This window comes from Anabrus simplex, chromosome 2 (genome assembly GCF_040414725.1).
Source record: "Anabrus simplex isolate iqAnaSimp1 chromosome 2, ASM4041472v1, whole genome shotgun sequence".
NCBI classification, from domain to species: Eukaryota; Metazoa; Arthropoda; class Insecta; order Orthoptera; family Tettigoniidae; genus Anabrus; species Anabrus simplex.
Window position 1 is genome coordinate 59,837,966 of NC_090266.1, and position 21,741 is coordinate 59,859,706.

The 21,741-nt window shown below is 40.2% G+C and overlaps 1 protein-coding gene across 3 annotated transcripts in view; it reads right to left on the reverse strand.

Annotated features, from left to right (window-relative positions):
- Positions 1-1,023: 1,023 nt before the first annotated feature.
- The window catches only part of LOC136863866 (estradiol 17-beta-dehydrogenase 2), a 191,792-nt gene continuing 171,074 nt past the window's right edge, over positions 1,024-21,741 (reverse strand). For 2 of the 3 annotated variants that reach the window (XR_010859224.2, XR_010859223.2), the window contains one exon: positions 15,269-15,406. Coding sequence is in view for 1 of the 3 variants with exons in the window: in XM_067140226.2 (XP_066996327.1) it covers positions 1,652-1,998; positions 15,254-15,406 (500 nt within the window). In the remaining 2 variants the exon portion in view is untranslated. Of the gene's footprint in view, positions 1,999-15,253; positions 15,407-21,741 lie in introns of those variants that run through there. The other variant, XM_067140226.2, reaches the window with a different exon arrangement.

The window sequence follows — 21,741 nt, forward strand, 5'->3', positions numbered from 1 at the left end:
TAATATTTCATTTTCTGCTTTGCTGAATACTGTACTCGTGAGGTTTTTTACAGGTGGGTAAAAATGATGCATTTTGTCTCCTATAGACTGAGTTGAGTTACTTGTTTCTGTGAAGTGAGTGACGTGTTTTCTTTTCTGCGTCCGTTTTAAGGTTTCTAATCTCTTATCTAGGGTATTCTGCTTTTTTATGGCCAGATGTTCTATTTTCTCATTTGTGACTATACATTTGTAAAATGGGGCTTATTTCAACTGAATAGGCAAAACGCCTATGGTGAATTTACACTCAATAAGCTTAAAGCTGAATTCATTCCGCTACAATTGCATGTGTATAGTAAGATATAAGCTTTGTCATAATTTCAGTTATGATGTAATGTTTTAACATTTTTTAGCAAGAGTATAAAAAATATTTTAAATAATATTGTTAAACAATAGAGTATGTCATAAAGATCTTCATGAGGCATAAGGTGAAAATGCAAATAAGATTCTAATGTAGCTGAGGATGACCTTGTTAAGAGGTCGAAACCGGTCAAAAATAAAATAAAATGTATTGATCAGGTGGAACTTTCTTTTCCTTTTATGACAATTGGTAAATATCAATACAGAAAAATGAAATTTATAAATGAAGAAGGTATGAATATGACAAGCAGATTAGAGCAGATGTAGGATGCTGTAGTTATGTAGAAATGAAAAGGTTAGCACAGGATAGGGTGGCCTGGAGGGCTCCATCAAACCAGTCTGTGGACTGATGACTCAAACAACCACCATAGACTTGGATGTGGTGGGGTGAGTGGCTCAGACAGTTGAGGCGCTGGCTTTCTGACTCCACCTTGGCAGGTTTGATCCTGGTTCAGGTGCTCAAATGTCAGCCTCATGTTGGTAGATTTACTGGCATGTAAAAGAACTCCTGCAGGACGAAATTCCGGCACCTTGGCATCTCCAAACACCGTCAAGAAAGTAGTTAGTGGGAAGTAAAAACAATAACATTATTTAGACTTGGATATAAAGAGCTACAGGCAGTACACATAAATTTCACTTCATTTTTATTAATAGCCATGGAGAAAAGTATTGATACCTCAATGCTTAATGAATTTTACAAAAATACTGAACAGTATATGCTGAAATAACTCTTATGACTTTCTTATTGAAGGCCCTAAATGTATATTTCATTATAATTTGTCAATTAGACCATGTGCACTACAACAAAGATTAATAACTTTTGTTGCCACGTTGGTGCATCTGCTGCCGTGAATACAAATCTCATCACTGCATTCCCAATGAAAAGCATCTCAAAGCAGAAATTTGTTTACCCTAATAAAAGCTGCAAGCATGGTGTAATTAACTGAACAATATTAACATTCAATGTAAAATAGTTTTTCAAAAAATAGTGTGTTTTGCCACATTCAATAACGAGGAGATTTCTTTGTTTTACATTCCTTATAAGTGGATAAGTCATTGCTTTGATATAATTACTTACTTACTTGTATCAGACTCTTCATTTTTACCTCTAAGTTTCTAAGACAGCCCAATACGTCTTACCTCTTAAGATTCTATAATCCAGTACAGTCTCTTAAAACATGATGTTTTGTTCTCAGAGTCAAATTAGGGACACAGTAAAAACTAACAAACATTAAACTTATACATTTCAGTTCAGTCACATAGGTTTCCATTGTGGCATTTGCATAAATCTAAGGACAAGTTTATCTCTTAGCCAGATAGGTGAGTATTTGAACATGAAATGATAGATTGTGTATCTTAATGGTCCATGTTCATAATGAGGCTGAGGGTATTGGCTGAGAAGTGCATCCTCATACATGTGATAGAGGTCACTATCATTTAACTCCTCTGGATCTCGCTGTGAGGATAATCCACAGAGGTACTCATTGTAGCGAAAAAAATAATCTCCATAAAACTCTTGTGCTTCAGAAGTCATTTCCTTCTGCATTTCCAGCATGTACGTGCGCTGTCGGGAGAGTATGTTACTCTGTTGAGCAAAGGATCCTGGAACAATTAATTACAATATGTAACTCTCTCATGGTTTTAGGTTCAAATTTTCCAGAAGACAGCATCAACTCAAACCATCAACATTACTGTAACAATAAGATATATATAATAATTTAAAAGAGACAAACTTACTTTAAAGTTATTGATTCTTTTAATAGATAATTCTAAAATATGTAGGGCCTACTTTCATATTTTCCTTTAAATACAGCAGAATTACTACATCAGTCTGGCTGGCGCATACCACTACGGAAATGGAGTGGACCATACAGCCAACGACACAAAGCCGAGTGACGGGCTGCGGAAAATATCCTAATTCCCAAAGGGAGCCAACGACTTTGGGCAGACGAGCCTAACAAACTGGGGCAAATATTCATTTATAGGAAGGGGAGTTAGGGATTGGAATAACTTACCAAGGGAGATGTTCAATAAATTTCCAATTTCTTTGAAATCATTTAGGAAAAGGCTAGGAAAACAACAGATAGGGAATCTGCCACCTGGGCGACTGCCCTAAATGCAGATCAGTATTGATTGATTGATTGATTGATTTAGGTGGTTCTCCGAGTGGAGGAAATGCTACTCGAATCCACTGTGTAGCGTCTGCTCTCCATATTAGGAGTGGCTTGTGAGTACCTGTAAGGACCACTACCAATGGATATGGGCAAAAATGGTGAACGTCTTTGATGATGGAAGATGATCCAGCATCTCAATGGCAAAAGAGGTGGATGAATTGAAAAGGAATGGCACTCATTTGTCCTTATGATGAGAAATCACTCTAAATGGTGGATGAATTACCATAGCTAGAGCCCTGCATCTTGGCGGATGCAAACTGTATGGCAGTGCGTATAATTTTGCTAATAATTTCTGAATAATGAAATTTATTGATTTTCACTCAGGCATAACTCTTATTTTTGTTTGTGGTTAGGCGAACCTTGACTTTTGTATGGGAGAATGATGAGACCATAAAGCCGTAAATCTGGCCTAAGCCTAACTGGCTCCTGCCCACAATTAATGGAAGGAAGGAACAAAAGTCAATACGTCAGTAGTTGTCGCAGAGAAATCTCTTATGAACCTGTGACTGTAGGGGGTTTGGTGCCAGGTATCAGGCGTATTGTACAACGTTAACAGATCTATCCGTTTCAAAACCCTGGGTGTAATATACTGTAATATCCGCAGATAATCATTCACGGATGCGGATAACCATACGCGGATACGGATGAAGGAAGTGTTGATGCAGATATTATTTTGTAAAGCCGCACAGGTCTCTAAACATAGCCTGGTTAATAACACAGGGATCAGAAAGGCAATGGGATACCACCCAATTATAATCCCAAGATCACTAGCCAGTCAGTGTCTTGGGAAGATACGGTATCCAACTGAAGAGGCCGTGCTGCACTGGAGCGAAACACTGGCAATCTGACAGCAAACCGAGTAGCGATTAGCGCCAGTCTGGGTCCGACATAGATGGTGTGAAATGGGTGACCGGGCATGCAGAGGTAGCAGATTGGGCCCTGTAAGGAAAATTTATGACCTGTTAGGCATTTCAAGGATATCCCATCATAGAAATTAATAAAAGAGTCAGAATTGGAACTTGGAACATGCAAGGTTTGCTTCAATTAGAGATTTTTAAGGAAGAACTCAGACAACAAGAAATTCCTGCATGTAGCATCTCAGAAACACACTGGAAAAGGAAAGGACATTTTGAATCTGGAAACTACATCTCTGGCAATGATGCCACTGGTGAATAAGGTGTGGTATTTGTTGTGGAAAGAAAATTTGTGAGATTTATTGAGGGATTAAAACTGATAAATAGTCTTCTTATTTCTCACGATATCCGCAAAGCCATGTGAACTACATTTGATCCAAGTATATGCTCCTACTTGTGATGCAGACCATACAGAAGTGGAATACTACATCACCCGTGAGGAGACAGCTGACTTTTTACATCTTAAGATATTGTCTTCATAATTGGCGACTTCAACGTTAAATTTCTTGTAACATTCAACCTTGATGTGATGGAAAGAGGATTTTTCTTGCCTAGTTATACACCACTGTTTTCATTAATTATTAAGAAATTTTAAGATCCCTCTATTTTAGGATAGTTTTCAAGTGGCTTTTCATGAACACATCTTTTACATCAAGAGGTGCCAAACAGTGACAACGAAGAGAAAAACATCGATTCTTTTAGACATTTAATCCTTTTATTTAATCAAGGACGAGCTGTTTTTAATATTGTGTTTTTGTGTATACTTTAACTAATCATTCAAGATCACAGCTGAAGATGTTTTCCATGGAAAACAAAACATGTACCAACAACAAAATTTTAAAAAAATAAATTAATGTTATTGTAATCTAAGAAAATCGTAAGATTTTAAAGTGGCAGAAAGGTGGAACTTCCCAAATGTACAAGTTGGAATTTGTTATATATAGAGAGAAAAGGATGAGCCAGGCTGAGTGGCTCAGATGGTTGAAGCAATGGCCTTCTGACCCCAATTTGGCGGTTTGATCTCTGTTCAGTCTGGTGGTATTTTAAGGTGCTCAAATATATCAGCCTCTGGCATGTAAAAGAACTCTGATAGGACAAAATTCTGGTATACTGGTATCTCCAAACACCATGAACAGTAGTTAGTGATAGCATCTCCTAGGGTCTTGTGGCAGGTGAGATGAACTTCCTGTTGAGTACCTAGGTCATGTAGTCCATCTACGAATGTTTATCAACCCAGCTGTTTGAGGAACTCTTGGGTAGGCCAAGCGGACAGGATGGGCAACATCTGTCTCATACTCTTGGAGCTTCTCTGTATTCCTCCAAGTTCTGGTCCGAAACTGTGTCTGGTAGGCATATTGGAAGTGGCGATCTGCATATTCAGCATCCATTGTAAAATTTACCACAAAATAGAAACACAAAATGGATAAATGATAACTAGATTGAAATATAAATAACAAAATTGGATGCCACCTGCAAAAGATTTACAAGAATAATTGACTCTGTAGAGCATGAAAGAACTCCCTCTCCCAAGGCGACGGTCATCAGGCTGATGAGGTTCCAAACTTGCTTCATTACCTTTCCTTACTATTATTTAATTCTGAAAATAAATTTGGGTAGTATGCCACGTTTCTCCTTACTTCACCAATAAAAGATTTGCTCTGAGTTTCACTACTAGAACTTATTCCTGAAACAAAATAAAACCAAACAAACCCCAACAATAATCATCGCGTGATGAAACCAATATAAACCTCCACAAACAACATCTACAAGTTATACACTACAACTATACATAGTTCTGAAGGCCACGCTTCAAACTTGCTATTTCATACAAGTTAACCTCATTTTCCTGAACAAAATAGCACCATCACCATGGAACCAATTTACCACAGTTTTTAACTGTGTAAAAAAAAATTCCATTACCTCACTATACTCTATTATAATAATTTCGTGTGGCTATTTCTAGCCGAGTGCAGCCCTTGTAAGGCGACCCTCCGACGAGGGTAGGCGGCATCTGCCATGTGTAGGTAACTGCGTGTTATTGTGGTTGAGGATAGTACTATAAAGCCATACACATTCACAATGCAAAATGGCTGCTGTGGGATTAATAAATAACGATTATCATGTCGTATTATTCAAAGAATGAACAAGTAATAAACACCTGGCCTATGGTTTCATCTAGCCACAATCAGTTCTATGCACAACAACACACTACCTCCAGATTACACATAAACTACCTCAAATAATGCATTTCCTCGGAGAGGAATAATCCAGAGTCTGACTTACATAAGAACACTATGTAGTGACTTCCACCTAGTGATCACAGGAAACTTGTAATTACTGAGTAATGCGCTCGTCATGACTCAGTGATGGTAGAGCAATGCAACCGTAAAGAACCCCTGCAGTACAGACTTCGTAATGGTAATCGTCATGAACAGCAACTACAATGGTCATGAACAGTAATGGTAATCAACTCGTTGCACATGCGCACGTGTGTGTGTGTATATACACACACACACACACACACACACACACACACACACACACACACACACACAGACACACACACACACACACACACATATTCATACACACACTAAGTGGCCAAAAGTCACGGGAAGGCACTAAATGTGAAGTTAATAACAAGTTGTTCCTGCTTGAGCCCTCAAAACACAAAACGGCGAGGCAACAACTCTACAAGGTGGCGGAATCAGTTCTGGAGGGATCTGGACCCACGCATCTTGCACTGCTACCCACAATTGGTCTTGTGTAGTTGGTGCAGGGTTCATGGAGAGTACAACAGCATTGAGAGCATCACATAAATGCTCGATTAGATTAAGATCGGGAGATCTGGAGGCCCAATCCATGGTCGTAACTCCACTCCTTGAACCACCTGCGTGCCAGCACAGAGCGGTGACATGGTGCATTGCCCTGTTGAAACATGGTATCTCCATCAGGGTACTCTAGGGCCAGAAAGGGATGCAGATGGTCTGAAAGACTGTCCACATAACGTGCACCTGTCAGTGCTCCTTGCAGCTGGAAAATGGGGCCTAACGCTGCCCAGACCAGAACTGTGCCACCTCCTGCCTGGTACAACCTTGTTGATATGCAGGATCCATAGCTTCATGGGCCATATGCCACACTCTCACGCGCCCATCAGCTCGATACAACTGGAACCAGGATTCATCGGACCATATCAGACACTGCCACTGTTCCGTGGTCCATTGCCGATGTTCGCAGACCCATGCACGTCGTTGAGCTCTGTGTCAAGGTGTCGGCAAAGGGACATGAGTTGGTCGTCGGCTGGTGAAGTCTATGCGGTGCAGTTGCCTCCTTACAGTCCTGGTAGAAATAGGTTCTTGACTCCCAACATTCAACTGGGCGGTGATCTGACTCACAGTAGCCCATCGAGCATCCAGTATGGCTTGTGGAGGCGACGTGATGTCCGTTTGTTAAACACCTGTGGTCTTCCTGCGTGGCGGTTTACGCGGGTGGTAACATTCTCTCTGCGATATTGAACATCCATCCTCCACACTGTTGACCTCGGAAATCCGAATTTGCGTGTAATCTCCGCAATGCTATGACCCATGCACTGTGCGCCGATGATCATCCCGCATTCAAAGTCGGTTTACTCGCAATGTGTTGACATCTTCACAACACTGGTGTCTGTGGCAAACTGCTCAGTTATACCACTGCTAGCTGCAATGCTGAGGGGTCATTCACGGCACATTTTATAATGGGACACCTCTTCTCGTGACATTTGGCCACTCAGCTTATATATATGTACTGTATATGCTTCCTCCAGCACCCCGTAAAAAGTAATACCTCCATCGCATGCTCACACATGTATATATAGGCTCACTTCATGTGGCGTAGCAATCTGTCAAAGTCTATTGGTAGCAATGCTACCACTGAAACATCTCCAAGCATCGTCACTCAGTCAACACAAGCTCGTTCACACTCTGAGCTTCCTGACTGGTTACAAAGCTGCCAATCCGCAAAAAGCGATCTTGCATGTTCATCCACATTGATGGATTACGATCTTCAGCATATACTTCCCGGCCAAACCCTGGCTTTCTAAACCACTTGTTGCAACACTTATCAGACTTCAACCATCTTTCCAGATACAGTCATGGTTTTCCTTATTGCACAATCTTCACAGCTAGGCCATGTATCCATACAGAAATTTGTACAAAATATCACGATGCACATATGCAATATTCCCTAAGTACAAATTCTTACTTACAATATTATGTTCTTACATCTTAATTTAACAAATGCACATGACATTCGCTATTTTATATTACAAATTATTTTACCAAATTTCCTAACCTAAAATGGGGAGATCATTTACAAAATGTCCTAACCTAAAATCGGGAGATAGTCATTTTTGTACTGTTACACCATGTGGGCTAGTAGTGCGATGTAGTTGCTCAGAATGCCTTCTGGTAATGCCTGTAGGACACTGAAGGCGTCCCCTCTCAGAGCCATAATGAGGGCTGTAGCTTTGTCTCCTTCACTCCAACAGTTAGGACAACAGGCCTCCTAGAACTGCCACAGGTGTGTACTCCATGGCACCTTCCCATCGAACGTTGGTAGTGTCACCTTCGTTAAACTCAGTACTGCATACGATGACCCTCCGCATAGTTCCAGTTTCATATGTTATCGCATAGCCGGGTGATTCTGTCTGCAACCTCTGGCAAACACTGTTAAATTTCTTGTTAACCATGCCTATTTTCTCACCAACTGTGCCTGTTTTTCCCCCTGAAGTTCATATTTCACATTTGCTATTTTTGCTTCGAGAATGTGCTTTATCTCAAGATGACCCTCTTTGATCTTTTCCTGTCCATCTTCCACCTTCTTCCGGCCTTCTACCATCTTCTCCTCCATCATCTACCGGCCTTCTTTCATCATCTCCAGCGTTATCTTCTGGCTCTCTTCCATCTTCATCATCATTTCAAAGAGCACATTTAACGGAGTCTCCATTTTCACATAGCGTCGGTCTCAACTGACATGCAGAAATTAATACAAGTCTAAAATCAGATAATTTTATCATAGAGGTGCTGAATGTCATCCTGCGATACGCTGCCCCAAGCATTTTGCACCTTTTGATGCAGTTCGGCAATGGTTCTTGCAGGCTCTGGAAAACGTGTAAGTCAAGTGTTCAAACGGTGAGAGATCCAGTGATCTTGCTAGCCAGGGTAGTAGTTGTAGAGCATATTGCATTGCAGCAGTTGTATATGGATGTGCACTGTCCTCCTGAAAAAGCACATCACCTTCCTGTCGAAGAAATGGCAGTAGCACAATGGCAATGTAGCGGGCACTGGCTACTTTATCCTGGAGAAACACCAACTGTGACTGCTAGTTGTAACTGATGGCCTCCTCCTCCCCCCCCCCCCCCCCCCTCCCACATCCTGAAGCCTGAGGTGGGACCTGGGTGTCATGGGTAAATACACCCTGGAACAGGTCGCCCACCACGTTTATACCGTACACGTGTACATCGATCACTTGTATACAGACAGAACCCACTCTCATCAGACAACAGAGCGCCATTTCCCTCTCCAGTCGACTCTTTCGTGGTCAGTAGTAGCCTGGCCAGAGGCACATAACTGTAATCCTGCTGCAAGCACACGGTTCCCAATAGTCCTTGGTGACATAGCAGGTGCAATATGTGACAGGATTTTGTTCCTGGATGATGTTCGATTGGCCACCACTGCTCGCACAATGCGTCTATCTTGACGTGTGTCTGTACTATGCGGACGTCCGGAGCCTGGTCTACGGGTGTGGGAATGTTCCACAGATCATTGCTGAAACCAGCGGCACACCACCCATACATCGTGCCCAACATGTGCAGCAATCCACCGATACGTCCATCCAGCTTCCCGCAGGCCCACAATGCAACCCCGTTAAAATGGTTGCAGTTGTTCAACAGGAGCACGTACTCATCGGCAGGCCATGGTTGTACTCTACAATGAATGTTGCATAAACTGTTCACCTCCAACTTCAGCACAGTTACTGTCTGCATAGTCAAAACAGTGTGCACCGACAGGCCTCTTGAGCGACATCTGATCACCAATGTCCGTGACAAATGAATCACTAACACAACAACCTCCTCAGTATGCACATATTATACCCTGGTACCACTGACACAATCCTTGAGGATGTTGAATGTTTTTTCCTGGCAGTGTATATGTCATTTTCTCTCAACTTAAAAAATTGAAAGGCATAACCAATTTTAAAAATATATAAAAATTAAAAGGAATAAACATTAAAAATGAAAACAAAACCAATTAAATAATAAACAATAAAAGTAAAACAACTATATATAGTTGTTTACCATACATGTAATTACAATTTGTTCAATAAGGCACTTCTAGTTTTCATAAACAAAAATGATTATATAAAATGCTTTGTCTAATTTGGAATCTAAGAAATACCAACCCAGGAAGGACATTGCATTTCTTTTCTATACTCACTATTGTGAAACAATCAGTGCAATAAAATGAATAGCCAAGAGGCCGACAATTCCATCACCTCCTTCAATCCTTCAAAATCAAACCTACCCACTTCCTCCTTCCCGCAATCTCCCGCATCTCTCCTGGCCAGAGAGAAAGCATAACATTGTACGTGGCCTGCCCCTCCCTCACTTTTGTGATGATGCCTCCACTCTACATGAACTAGCCATGTATCTTGGTAGGTGTGCTAGTTACCAACGGACGAGCCCAAATTGGCGCACTATGGAAAAACTCTGGCAACCAAGAATGAGTTAGCTGGAAAATGTATTATTTCCAATAACAGACCAATTACACTTGAATTATGAGTTATTCAGGAAAGTAGTTCAAGTCCCCTATAGGAATCAAAATCGATAGGGTGATCGGAAACAATGTGAATGAGGTACATAAGCGTTACAGGGTTGGTCGTACTGATAAATAATTTGATATCTCGCACCGTTGTCATTTTAGCTGATGAAGTTGGCCAATGAAATCACTTTGCAAGCAAATTTGTTGTAAGTACGACATCGTAATTGGTGTAAAACCTTCAATTAGTATGTTTAATATATTTTAATTATAGTTTATGTAATGCTAAATTATCTTTTATTAAGTGTTAAACATGACCAATAAATAAATAAATAAATAAATAAATAAATAAATAAATAAATAAATAAATAAATAAATCTATAGAGTCGAAAAGCAGTAGAAAATTCCATAATGTTCGTATGTTAGACTTATTGTACTATAATTTGGTTCTGGAAACTTACTGTAAGGTTTTATTATCCAGATACATGTAGAGACATTACGAATATTGTAGATATTTCCATGTACATTTTTAAACATTGAAGGAACGTTCGAGTACCCTTTCGACTAGCTGGTCGATCGATGTTTCGAGTGTGTTTCATTAGAGTGTTGTAAGAACTCTTCCAGAAGTCGATCATTCTAGATGGTTGCTCGAATAGTATAAATATCGAGGTGTCAGTGAAGTCAGTTCTCAGTTCTAAGTTCACAGATCTTGGTTCTTGGGACTCAGGCAAGTGATGGACTGGGAGTGACTGTTAGGCTCCGAGGTGGAGTCCGAGTATTGGGCTCAAATGAGTGAGGCGGTGAATTCAAGAGAGAGTATGTTATAGTGCGCGCGTCAGTGTTGTTGATATCTGTACTGGTCAGAATCGACTTCAGGGTACTCCGCTATTGAGTGTTGTATATAGTATCATTTGCTAGTGTGTATAATTGTGTGTTGTGACGTACAGTGTGAATAAAGTAATTTATACAAGGAAGTGAACGTGTTCTCGTGTGATATTTATTTACGTCAAATACAATTGCAATGTGGAACAAACTGGCGACTGTGGACAGGACACTTCAAGACTCGGCAATGAAGATCGAACAAATGACCGTGGCGATGTTACAGAAAGTGCTGGCATCCCGAGGTTTACCGACAGGTGGAAGCAAAGCGGACCTACAGGAGAGGCTGCGCCAGGATTTGATAGACAGCGAGGAGGACCCAGACAGTTTCGACTTCGCAGTCACCTCGGAGGAAGAAACCAACGACCGGGTAAGCACTATGTTAGCACAACTAACTGCGTTGATTCAGGCCCAGTTCGAAAAACTCGAGGGTATCAAGGCCCAATCCGAAAAACTCTAGGGTAAAATTCAGGCCCAGTCCGAAAAACTCGAGGGTAAAATCGAGGCCCAGTTCGAAAAACTCGGGCGGAAATTCGAGGCCAGTCTGAAAAACTCGGGCGGAAATTCGAGGCCCAGTCTGAAAAACTCGGGTGGAAAATCGATGCCCAGTCTGAAAAACTCTAGGGAAAAATTGAGGACCAGTCAAAAAAACTCGGGTGGAAAATCGAGGCCCAGTCTCAAGGAATAAATGACCAAATCAAGTCGGTGGACAACGAAGTACGAGCCGTGGTGGAGTCCGTAGTTCAAGGCCCAGCGGAAACAGCGAGTGCTTTGTGTGAAAGCACGACAGCCCTGGAGACACGGGTGAAGCCTGCTAGCAGTGATGGCGGATCTGGCGTCATGAAGATGGCAACTCCACAGGACGACGGGATCATTTTGGCGACGACAACCAACAAACAAGGGTGCCACCTGACCAGGACACTAGTCCCAGCACGAAACCATATGCTGATAGGAACATTGAATCCAGCACCCCGGAAAAAGAGGAGACTCAACAGGGCCAAGTCCACGACGTGCATCACACCAGCGGACTACGAAGGCGCGTGGGCCCTGGCAGAACACGAAGGCACGACCAAGGGAAAGTCAGTGGAGTGTCGAATGCCTCACAAGGAGCTGCGGATCATTGCTATGGAGAACAGGGACACCATCAGCCAGACCCAGCGGATCCCCCATGGGAAGGTGGTGGCCACCGATTGAACTATCTAGCTGCGATATGTGGACTTAACAACGCCAACGAGAAGACAGTTTGATTGAGGTAGTCTAGGTGTAATTTGAATAGTGAGGACTAAGAGAGACATAAAAATAGATATAAGGACACCTAGATATAATTTAAGACCTAGAATAACAAATGTACAGGGTAGATATTGAAGGTTTTAGGAGGGATAATTGTCGTAGGTACGACATCGTAATTGGTGTAAAACCTTCAATTACTATGTTTAATATATTTTAATTATAGTTTATTTAATGCTAAATGATCTTTTATTAAGTGTTATACATGACTAGTATCGGGTTTCTCTGTAAATATGTAGTATAGAATTGTATAACCTCAAATACGTATTGTTTAACCTCAAAATCTATAGAGTCGAAAGCGGTAGAAAATTCCATAATGTTCATATGTTAGACTTATTGTACTATAATTTGGTTCTGGAAACTTACTGTAAGGTTTTATTATCCAGATACATGCAGAGACATTACGAATGTTGTAGATATTTCCATGTACATTTTTAAATATTGAAAGAACGTTCGAGTTCCATTCGACTAGCTGGTCGATTGATGTTTCGAGTGTGTTTCATGAGAGTGTTGTAAGAACTCTTCCGGAAGTCGATCATTCTAGATGGTTGCTCCAGTAGTATAAATATCGAGGTGTCAGCAAATACAGTAGAGACAATACGCGACACTGAGCGAGATATCGAGGGACAGCTATTGGAACTCACTCTAGCGGATAGACCTGAACAGTACTGATTCTCTCATAAGAGCACGTGTACTTTCGTGTGAAGTTTTTGGTGTTATTTATGCGTTTTCAGTGAGTTGACATAATTAAATAGTAGCGTGTGTCACTCCTTGATATCTCCTCTCAACATGAGGGGAAAGGCATGTGCTGTGTTTGGCTGCAGTAATTACGAAGTAGAGAAAAATGCACAGTCGTTCTTCAGGTTCCCTCGTGACAAGAACATGTGCAGTAAGTAATATTGTGTTTGCATATATATTCTTCCAGTGACAGAGATTTTTATAGTACTTCATAATCTTCTGACCTGCTCGACCCATATTTTAACTGGCATAAAATGTAATACGCATATTTTATTGTATAGTGCAGCAGTTAAACTTCAATACCAATGTGTTGTTGTAGGTGTGATCTGTGGGGTTTGAAATGTCACAGAAGTGATTTGGATAAGGTGTACAAGAAAGAAGGGACGTTACGCTTATATAAGAATTATAAGATCTGTTCAGATCATTTCCAGGCCAGCGACTTTAAAAATCCTCGACTATACAGCCAAGGGTATATTACATTTTTACTCTAATTGTACGTAAATATTCCTCAAAGCATCACTATCGACAACATTTTCATACTTTTCTTTCTTTAATCCCTCTTCTCAGATTAAAGAAGGAATTTTATAGATTTTCTTTCTGTTAGTAGGCTTCATGTTAAGAGGAAAATTGTCCAGCTTTTAAATGTTAAATTCATTGCATCATGTGTGCAAGGAATGTGCCAATATTTTTATTGACTTGACAAGTGTCTTAATGTGATCATACAATGTTTTTAAATGAGAAAAAAGACAAATCTAAACGTAAAAGTTCAGGCAGGAATGCTAAAGCTAAAAAAGTAATGCATAAATGAAAGATCAAGCCAGTTCACAGCAGCCCATTTCATATCTTGTTTATGTGTCTAATTTCAGTCTTTGAATAAATAACCTTTTAAATAATTATTCATTCATTTATCCAGAATTGCTTTAGCAACTTCGAAGTTAATATCTCAATACCACTTTCTTTCTAGACGTAATTTATTTATCCATTTCCGTATATACATTTCCATTGATATTTGAATTTAGCGCGATTTGTTCAGGTCAAGTCACTAGGAGCGCCACCGTCGAATTGTCTCCCATTTTAGCAAGGCGAAATCCGTAGGTGTCGCGTATTGTCTCTACTGTATTTGGTGTCAGTCAGTGAAGTCAGTTCTCAGTTCACAGATCTTGGTTCTTGGGACTCAGGCAAGTGATGGACTGGGAGTAACTGTTGGGCTCTGAGGCGGAGTCTGAGTATTGGGCTCAAATGAGTGAGGCGGTGAATTCAAGAGGGAGTATGTTATAGTGCGCGCGTCAGTGTTGTTGATATCTGTACTGGTCAGAATCGACTTCAGGGTACTCCGCTATTGAGTGTTGTATATAGTATCATTTGTTAGTGTGTATAATTGTGTGTTGTGACGTACAGTGTGAATAAAGTAATTTATACAAGGAAGTGAACGTGTTCTCGTGTGATATTTATTTACGTCAAATAAAATTGCAACGTGGAACGATAAATTCAAATAGGCTTTGTGAGGCAGTGATGCCAAATCTACAAGTGGCCTAAGACCAGCACCAATCGAAGAAAAAACTTTGCCATGAGAGGAATTTGAACATCGACCACAGAGTTGGCAGGACTGCCCCTTAGCAAGTAAGCTACGGTGACACCGGCTGAAACCCACGGTGTGTTTGTGTTTGGTGCTGATTGTCGGCATGGCTCTCAAGCCCGTCTAAGCCACCTGCAGATTCAGAAGTACCACCACGCAAAGCCCCTTTGAATTTGCCAGCGAAGCGATCTGATTGGCTAAATTCATCAGCTGATAAAATGACAACAGCATGAAATATCAAATTAATCTTTTCAAATTACTTACGTGTGTGTCAAACCCAGCAATGCTCATATACCTAGTTCATGTAGTTTTTGACCACCTGTATATCATTAAAAAGCATTTGTGTTGGCTTATGAACTTACGGATGTTAATAAAGCCTTTAAGCAATGGTGGCGTACTGTGCAGTAGTATGAGGTTTGTATCTTAATCTGTCTGGATGCTCTGAGTTTGTTATCGCCACCAGTATTAACAAGATTTTTGAAATATGTTGCTTACCTGGGATAACAGTTATCACGGAGACACCATATTTAGCTAGTTCAACACGAAGTCCATCAGACCAAGCTTTCAAAGCAGCTTTTGTTCCTCCATAAGTAGCTAATCCTGGTAGAGCTTCCTTGGCACAGTGACTGGTTACAGTTATTATCCTCCCTTGAAACAAGACAGAAAGGAAGGATTTTTAGAGAAGTGAGATATTCAATTCAGTATAACCAAAGGGGTATATATGAAATGAAATGGCGTATGGCTTTTAGTGCCGGGAATGTCCAAGGACAAGTTCGGCTTGCCAGATGCAGGTCTTTTTATTTGACTCCCGTAGGCAACCTGCGTGTCTTGATGAGGATGAAATTATGATGAAGACGTCACATACACCCAGACCCCAGAGAAATTAACCAATTATTGTTAAAATTCTCGACCCTGTCGGGAATCGAACCCAGGACCCCTATGACCAAAGACCAGCATGCTAACCATTTAGCCATGGAACCGGACGGTGGTATATATAAATATATATATTTATTTTAAGAAGGATCTGATGGATGACATCTACTTGATGAGAATGATTCTTATACAAGAATGAGAATGAGGGCAGAAAATACAGTGCAAAACTACCGGAGAAGAACAAGACCCTTCATGCTGCCTTTATCGAACTGAAACAAGAATTTGACAGTGTCCTGAGGTCCAAATTCTAGAAAGCCCTAAAGTAGCATGGAGTCAGCAAGTCACTTTGCAGTTCCAACAGGAGTTTCTATATGAACTGTCAGTATTACGTGCGGACAGGAAATGTGAGTTCTGGGGAGTTCACTATAAGACAAGGAGTCTGGCAAGGCTGCAGTCTTAATCCTCTTCTTTTCATCGTGTACGTCAACCAAATTATGAAGCTGTGTCATGACAGAATCCAGAAGTTGGTGGACGGAAATTATCTCATGTGGCCAGTACGGACTTTCTGACCTGACATTTGCTGATTACCTGATTGCTGTTGCCTCCAGTGAACAAAACCTACAGGACAACATCAATGTATGGGTGGAAGAGCTGAAGAAAAAAAAAAAGGCATGAAGATAAATGTGGACAAGACAAAGACCGTAATTATCATCCGGAATGAGGAGAGGCACAGTATCATGGTTGATGGTAATCCATTGGAGCATGTCATCAAGTTCAAGTATCTTGGTTCAATCATTAGCTCAGACAGGAAGATGGAGGAGAAAATAACAGAGAGAATAGGAACAGCAGGGAGTCTGTTTAATGCCATCTGAACAAACTTCCTCAACAAGGAGATCTCCAAGAGCACAAAGTTAGCCATTTCAAATCGACCTTTGTACCCACATTGACCTATGGCTGTAAATCTCGGGTGCTAACAGAACACACCAAGAGCAGAATCCAGGCAGCAGAGATGAGATACCTCTGGAAAGAAGAGAACAAAACCAGAAGTGACAGTATCCAAAATACAGCCATCCGGAGAATACTGAATATGAAGTTACTAGAGAAAACCATGCAATAATAATACGAATTGGAATGGTTTTGTTAATGAAGAGGGCGAAAGTAGTAGGAGGGAAGGCTCGAGGAAGACCATGGAAGACTAGGGAGGATGGAATCAGAGAAGCATTATAGGAGAGGGCACACTCTGTGAGAGAGGCAGTAGCCATTACCGGAGATAGAAATAGATGAAGATCTCTTGTATTCTTGACACCTCATGGTACAAGAGGATTGGAGTAAGTAAGTAAGCAAGTAAATTCTTATCTGCCTAGGCTTTGATGCTTACTACTTCTTCTCAGCTGTTTGTCAGGACTTTTATCTTTCTGGGGTTATTCGTATGACTAACACTCTACTACATTCATCGACTGCAGATGATACACCATTTTCTAATGAGACCAAAACAGTCAAAGAGCTCAATGTACTTTTTTGTTTGCTAGTGGTTTAACGTCACACTAATAGTGACACAAGGATGGGAAGGGCTAGGACTGGGAAGGTAGTGGCTGTAGCCTTAATTATAGTACAGCCCTGCATTTCATTGGTGAAAAAATGGGCAACCACAGAAAACCATCTTCAGGGCTGCCAACAGTCAGCTTTGGACCAATCATCTCCCGAATGCAAGCTCACAGCTACGTGACCCTAACTACATGGCCAACTTGCTCGGTCTCAATGTACTAATCAGGCCAACACTGAAAACAGCAATTAAATGGGTCTCTGCAAAGAAGCTCTCAGTAAATGATAAAAGGACTCAGTGAATGGTATTTCATTTACATAAGAATCAATTAAATGATTATAATAAACTGGTGAAATTATTAGGAATACATTTAGATCCAAACTTGAACTGGGATGCTCACATTAGATATTATTTCAAGGAAATTATCAAGAGTAGCATATCTCTTGAGAGCCATCAGAGATAAAGTTATCTGTAAATATATTTTACTGTATATTACTTCTTTGCAATCTTTCACAGTATTCTGCAATATCGAATTCTACTGTGGGGAAACTGTAGCTGGATTTCTGAAGTTTTATTTCTCCAGAAGCGGGCATTAAGTATTGTAACAAAACTGCCTGTGATGGCTCACTGCAGGCGTCGTTTTATGAAGCTCCCTGTTATAACTGTTGTGAACATGTATTTATAATGCACTTCTTATGGTATATGCAGAAACTCAAGCTCAGAAGTGATGGACACAAATATAATAGAAGGTCAGTTAACAGAGTTTGATGTCCCATTTCATTATTGAATTGAACATGATTCATAAAATGCCATCTGACTTGAAAGTCACTTGCTTATGGATGGCAATAAAAATTAAGATCATTACTCAGAGAGGTAGTGTGTTTTACAATCCACTAAATTTATGCAACTACTATATACTTTTATTGGCAAGTTCACTTGAGCGAGATTGACTGGTGTGTGCCAACAGCTCTCTTTATACAGGCCGCAGAAGATTCTAGTAGTTTCCACTTCCAGATCATTTTTGATGGCCGTTTCATTGCTAAATAGCTTCCAGCTTCTTCTAGTAGCTTCCTTATTGTAAGTCTCAACAATATGCTGGCGCTACTGTTTCATTCGCTGCTGATCCCATCCACATTGTCTTCACTGTGCTGGCATTATTGCCTTTCATTGGCTGCACTGCATTCAGCCATCGTTGTCATAATACTCCCTCCTTAAAGCTGCTTGTCCTGAGTGGCTCGACGATAAGGTGCCAGCCAATCTAGGTGGACGACCTTAATTTTTGTTCAGGGAGGCTGCTGAATCTAGTAGACCACTTCGTTAATCATGACAAAAATTGTAAAAAGGACCTACAGAAGGCATCTGGAACTTCACCGACTTCTCTTTCGTCCATATGGATTGGTATACCCACGCTTTGTCACCTTCCTGGAATCCTGCAGAGTTAGCCTGCAGGTTGTAATGGATATTCATCCTGCCGCCACAGGCCATTAACAAAATGGGATCCACCCCCTTTACAATGGATTTGCCGGTATATGTCAAAATAACTGAAAGGAAGACAAAGAAATTAATATAATTAGTACTGAATATAAATTAAAAACAATAAAGAGGAAAGAATATAACACTTCAAGAGTAAAAAAAAAAACTAGTTGTTTTCATCCCAACAGGAGAGGTGAAAAGGGTGAAAAAGTGGTTGAATGCCTTTAATCAGGATACTGGGACTTATATCTCAAAAACTGAAGATATTACAGACCTGAAAATTGGTACTTTGATCTCTTTTAAAAATAAGGTAAGGGTCCAATACACTGGAACCATACTCTAATTGGGGTCTCACCAGAGACAAATATGCTCTCTCCTTTACATCCTTACTACAACCCCTAAATACTCTCATAACCATGTGCAGAGATCTGTACCCTTTATTTACAATCATATTTATGTGATTACCCCAATGAAGATCTTTCCTTATATTAATACCTAGGTATTTACAATGATCCCCAAAGGGAACTTTCACCCCATCAACGCAGTAATTAAAACTGAGAGGATTTTTCCTATTTGTGTAACTCACAACCTGACTTTTATCCCCGTTTATCATCATACCATTGCCTACTGTCCATCTCACAACATTATCGAGGTCATTTTTCAGTTGCTCACAATCTTGTAACTTATTTATTACTCTGTACAGAATAACATCAACTGCGAAAAGCCTTATCTCTGATTCCACTTCTTTACACATATCATTGATATATATATAAGAAAACATAAAGGTCCAATAATACTGCCTTGAGGAATTCCCCCTCTCAATTTTTACAGGGACAGATAAAGCTTCACCTACTCTAACTCTCAGATCTATTTTCTAGAAACAGAGCCACCCATTCAGTCACTCTTTTTTCTAGTTCAATTGCACTCATTTTTGCTAGTAGTCTCCCATGATCTACCCTATCAAATGCCTTAGATAAGTCAATCGCAATACAGTCCAATTGACCTCCTGAATCCAGGATACCTGCTATATCTTGCTGGAATCCTACAAGTTGGGTTCAGTGGAATAACCTTTCCTAAACCCAAACTGCCTTCTATCAAACCACTTATTAATTTTGCAAACATGTCTAATATAATCAGAAAGAATGCTTTCCCCAAGCTTACATACAATGCATGTCAAACTGACTGGCCTGTAATTTTCAGCTTTATGTTTATCACCCTTTCTTTATATACAGAGGCTACTGTAGCAACTCTCCATTAATTTGGCGAAGTTCCTTCATGCAAACAATAATCAAACAAGTACTTCAGATATGGTAAGATATCCCAACCCATGTCTTTAGTATACGGTATCCCCCGAAACCTTATCAATTCCAGCTGCTTTTCTAGTTTTCAACTTTTGTATCTTACTGTAAATGTCATTGCTGTCACAGGTAAATTTTAATACTTCTTTAGTATTAGTCACCTCCTCTATCTGGACATTATCCTTGTAACCAAGAATCTTTACATACTGCTGACTGAATACTTCTGCCTTTTGAAGATCCTCGCATACACACTCCCCTTGTTCATTAATTCTTCCCGGAATGTCCTTCTTGGAACCTGTTTCTGCCTTAAAGTACTTATACATACTCTTCCATTTTTCACTAAATTTAGTGTGGCCACCAATTATGCTTGCCATCATGTTATCCTTAGCTGCCTTCTTTGCTAGATTCAATTTCCTAGTAAGTTCCTTCAATTTCTCCTTACTTCCACAGCCTTTTCTAACTCTATTTCCAACCTGCACCTCCTTCTTAGTCTCTTTACTTCCCTGTTATAATATAGTGTATCTTTACCATTCCTTACCACCTTTAAAGGTACAAACCTATTTTCACATTCCTCAACAATTGCTTTAAACCCATCCCAGAGTCTGTTTACATTTTTATTTATCGTTTTCCACTGATCATAGTTACTTATTAAAAACTCCCTCATGCCTGTTTTATCAGCCATATGGTACTGCCTAACAGTCCTACTTTTAAGACCTTCCTTTCTTTCACATTTATTTTTAATTACCACAAAAACAGCTTCGTGATCACTAGTACCATCTATTACTTCGGTTTCTCTATAGAGCTCATCTGGCTTTACTAGCACCGCATCAAGAATATTCTTCCCTCTAGTTGGTCCCATCACTTTCTGAATCAGGTGCCCTTCCCATATTAACTTATTTGCCATTTGTTGGTCATGCTTCCTGTCGTTCGCATTACCTTCCCAAGTGACATTTGGTAAATTGAGATCACCCGCTACGATCACATTCCTTTCCTTATCGTTTCCCACATAGTTGATAATCTTACCAAATAATTCTGAATCAGCATCTGCGCTATCCTTTCCTGGCCTGTACACTCCAAAGACATCAAGTTGTCTATTATCTTAAAAAATTAGTCTTACCCCTAGAATTTTATGCTTGTCATCTTTAACTTTTTCGTAGCTTACAATTTCTTCTTTCACGAGAATGAATACTCCCCCTCCTAACATTCCTATCCTATCTCTACGATACACTCTCTAGTTCTGTGAGAAAATTTCTGCATCCATTATATCATTTTTCAGCCATGATTTAACTCCTATTACAATATCTGGTAAGTATATATCTATTAAATTACTTAATTCTATTCCTTTCTTTAAAATACTTCCACAGTTGAGCACTAACAGTTTTATGTCATCCCTACTTGATCTCCAGTTCCCTGAACACTGCTCCCTAGTGCACCCTGTTTCCCTGAATGTACCTCCCTATAACCCTTCCAAACAAATTTCCTAACTTATATGTACCACTGCGGTTTAAGTGAAGGCCATCTGAGTGCAGATCCCTCTCTCCTACCCACATATTAGGATATAGAAATTTCACTCTCAGTTTTCCACATACCCACTCCATAGTCTCATTTATATCCCCAATCACCTTCCAGTCAGTATCCCCCTACACAGTATTCCACTGATAACAATCTCCGCTTCCTTAAACTTCATCCATGCTGCATTTACCAGATCCCACACATCCCCAACTATGTTGGTACATATACCTGCTTGTCTTACGTTGTTAGTAAAAATATGAAAGGCTACCACCTTCTCCTTTCCC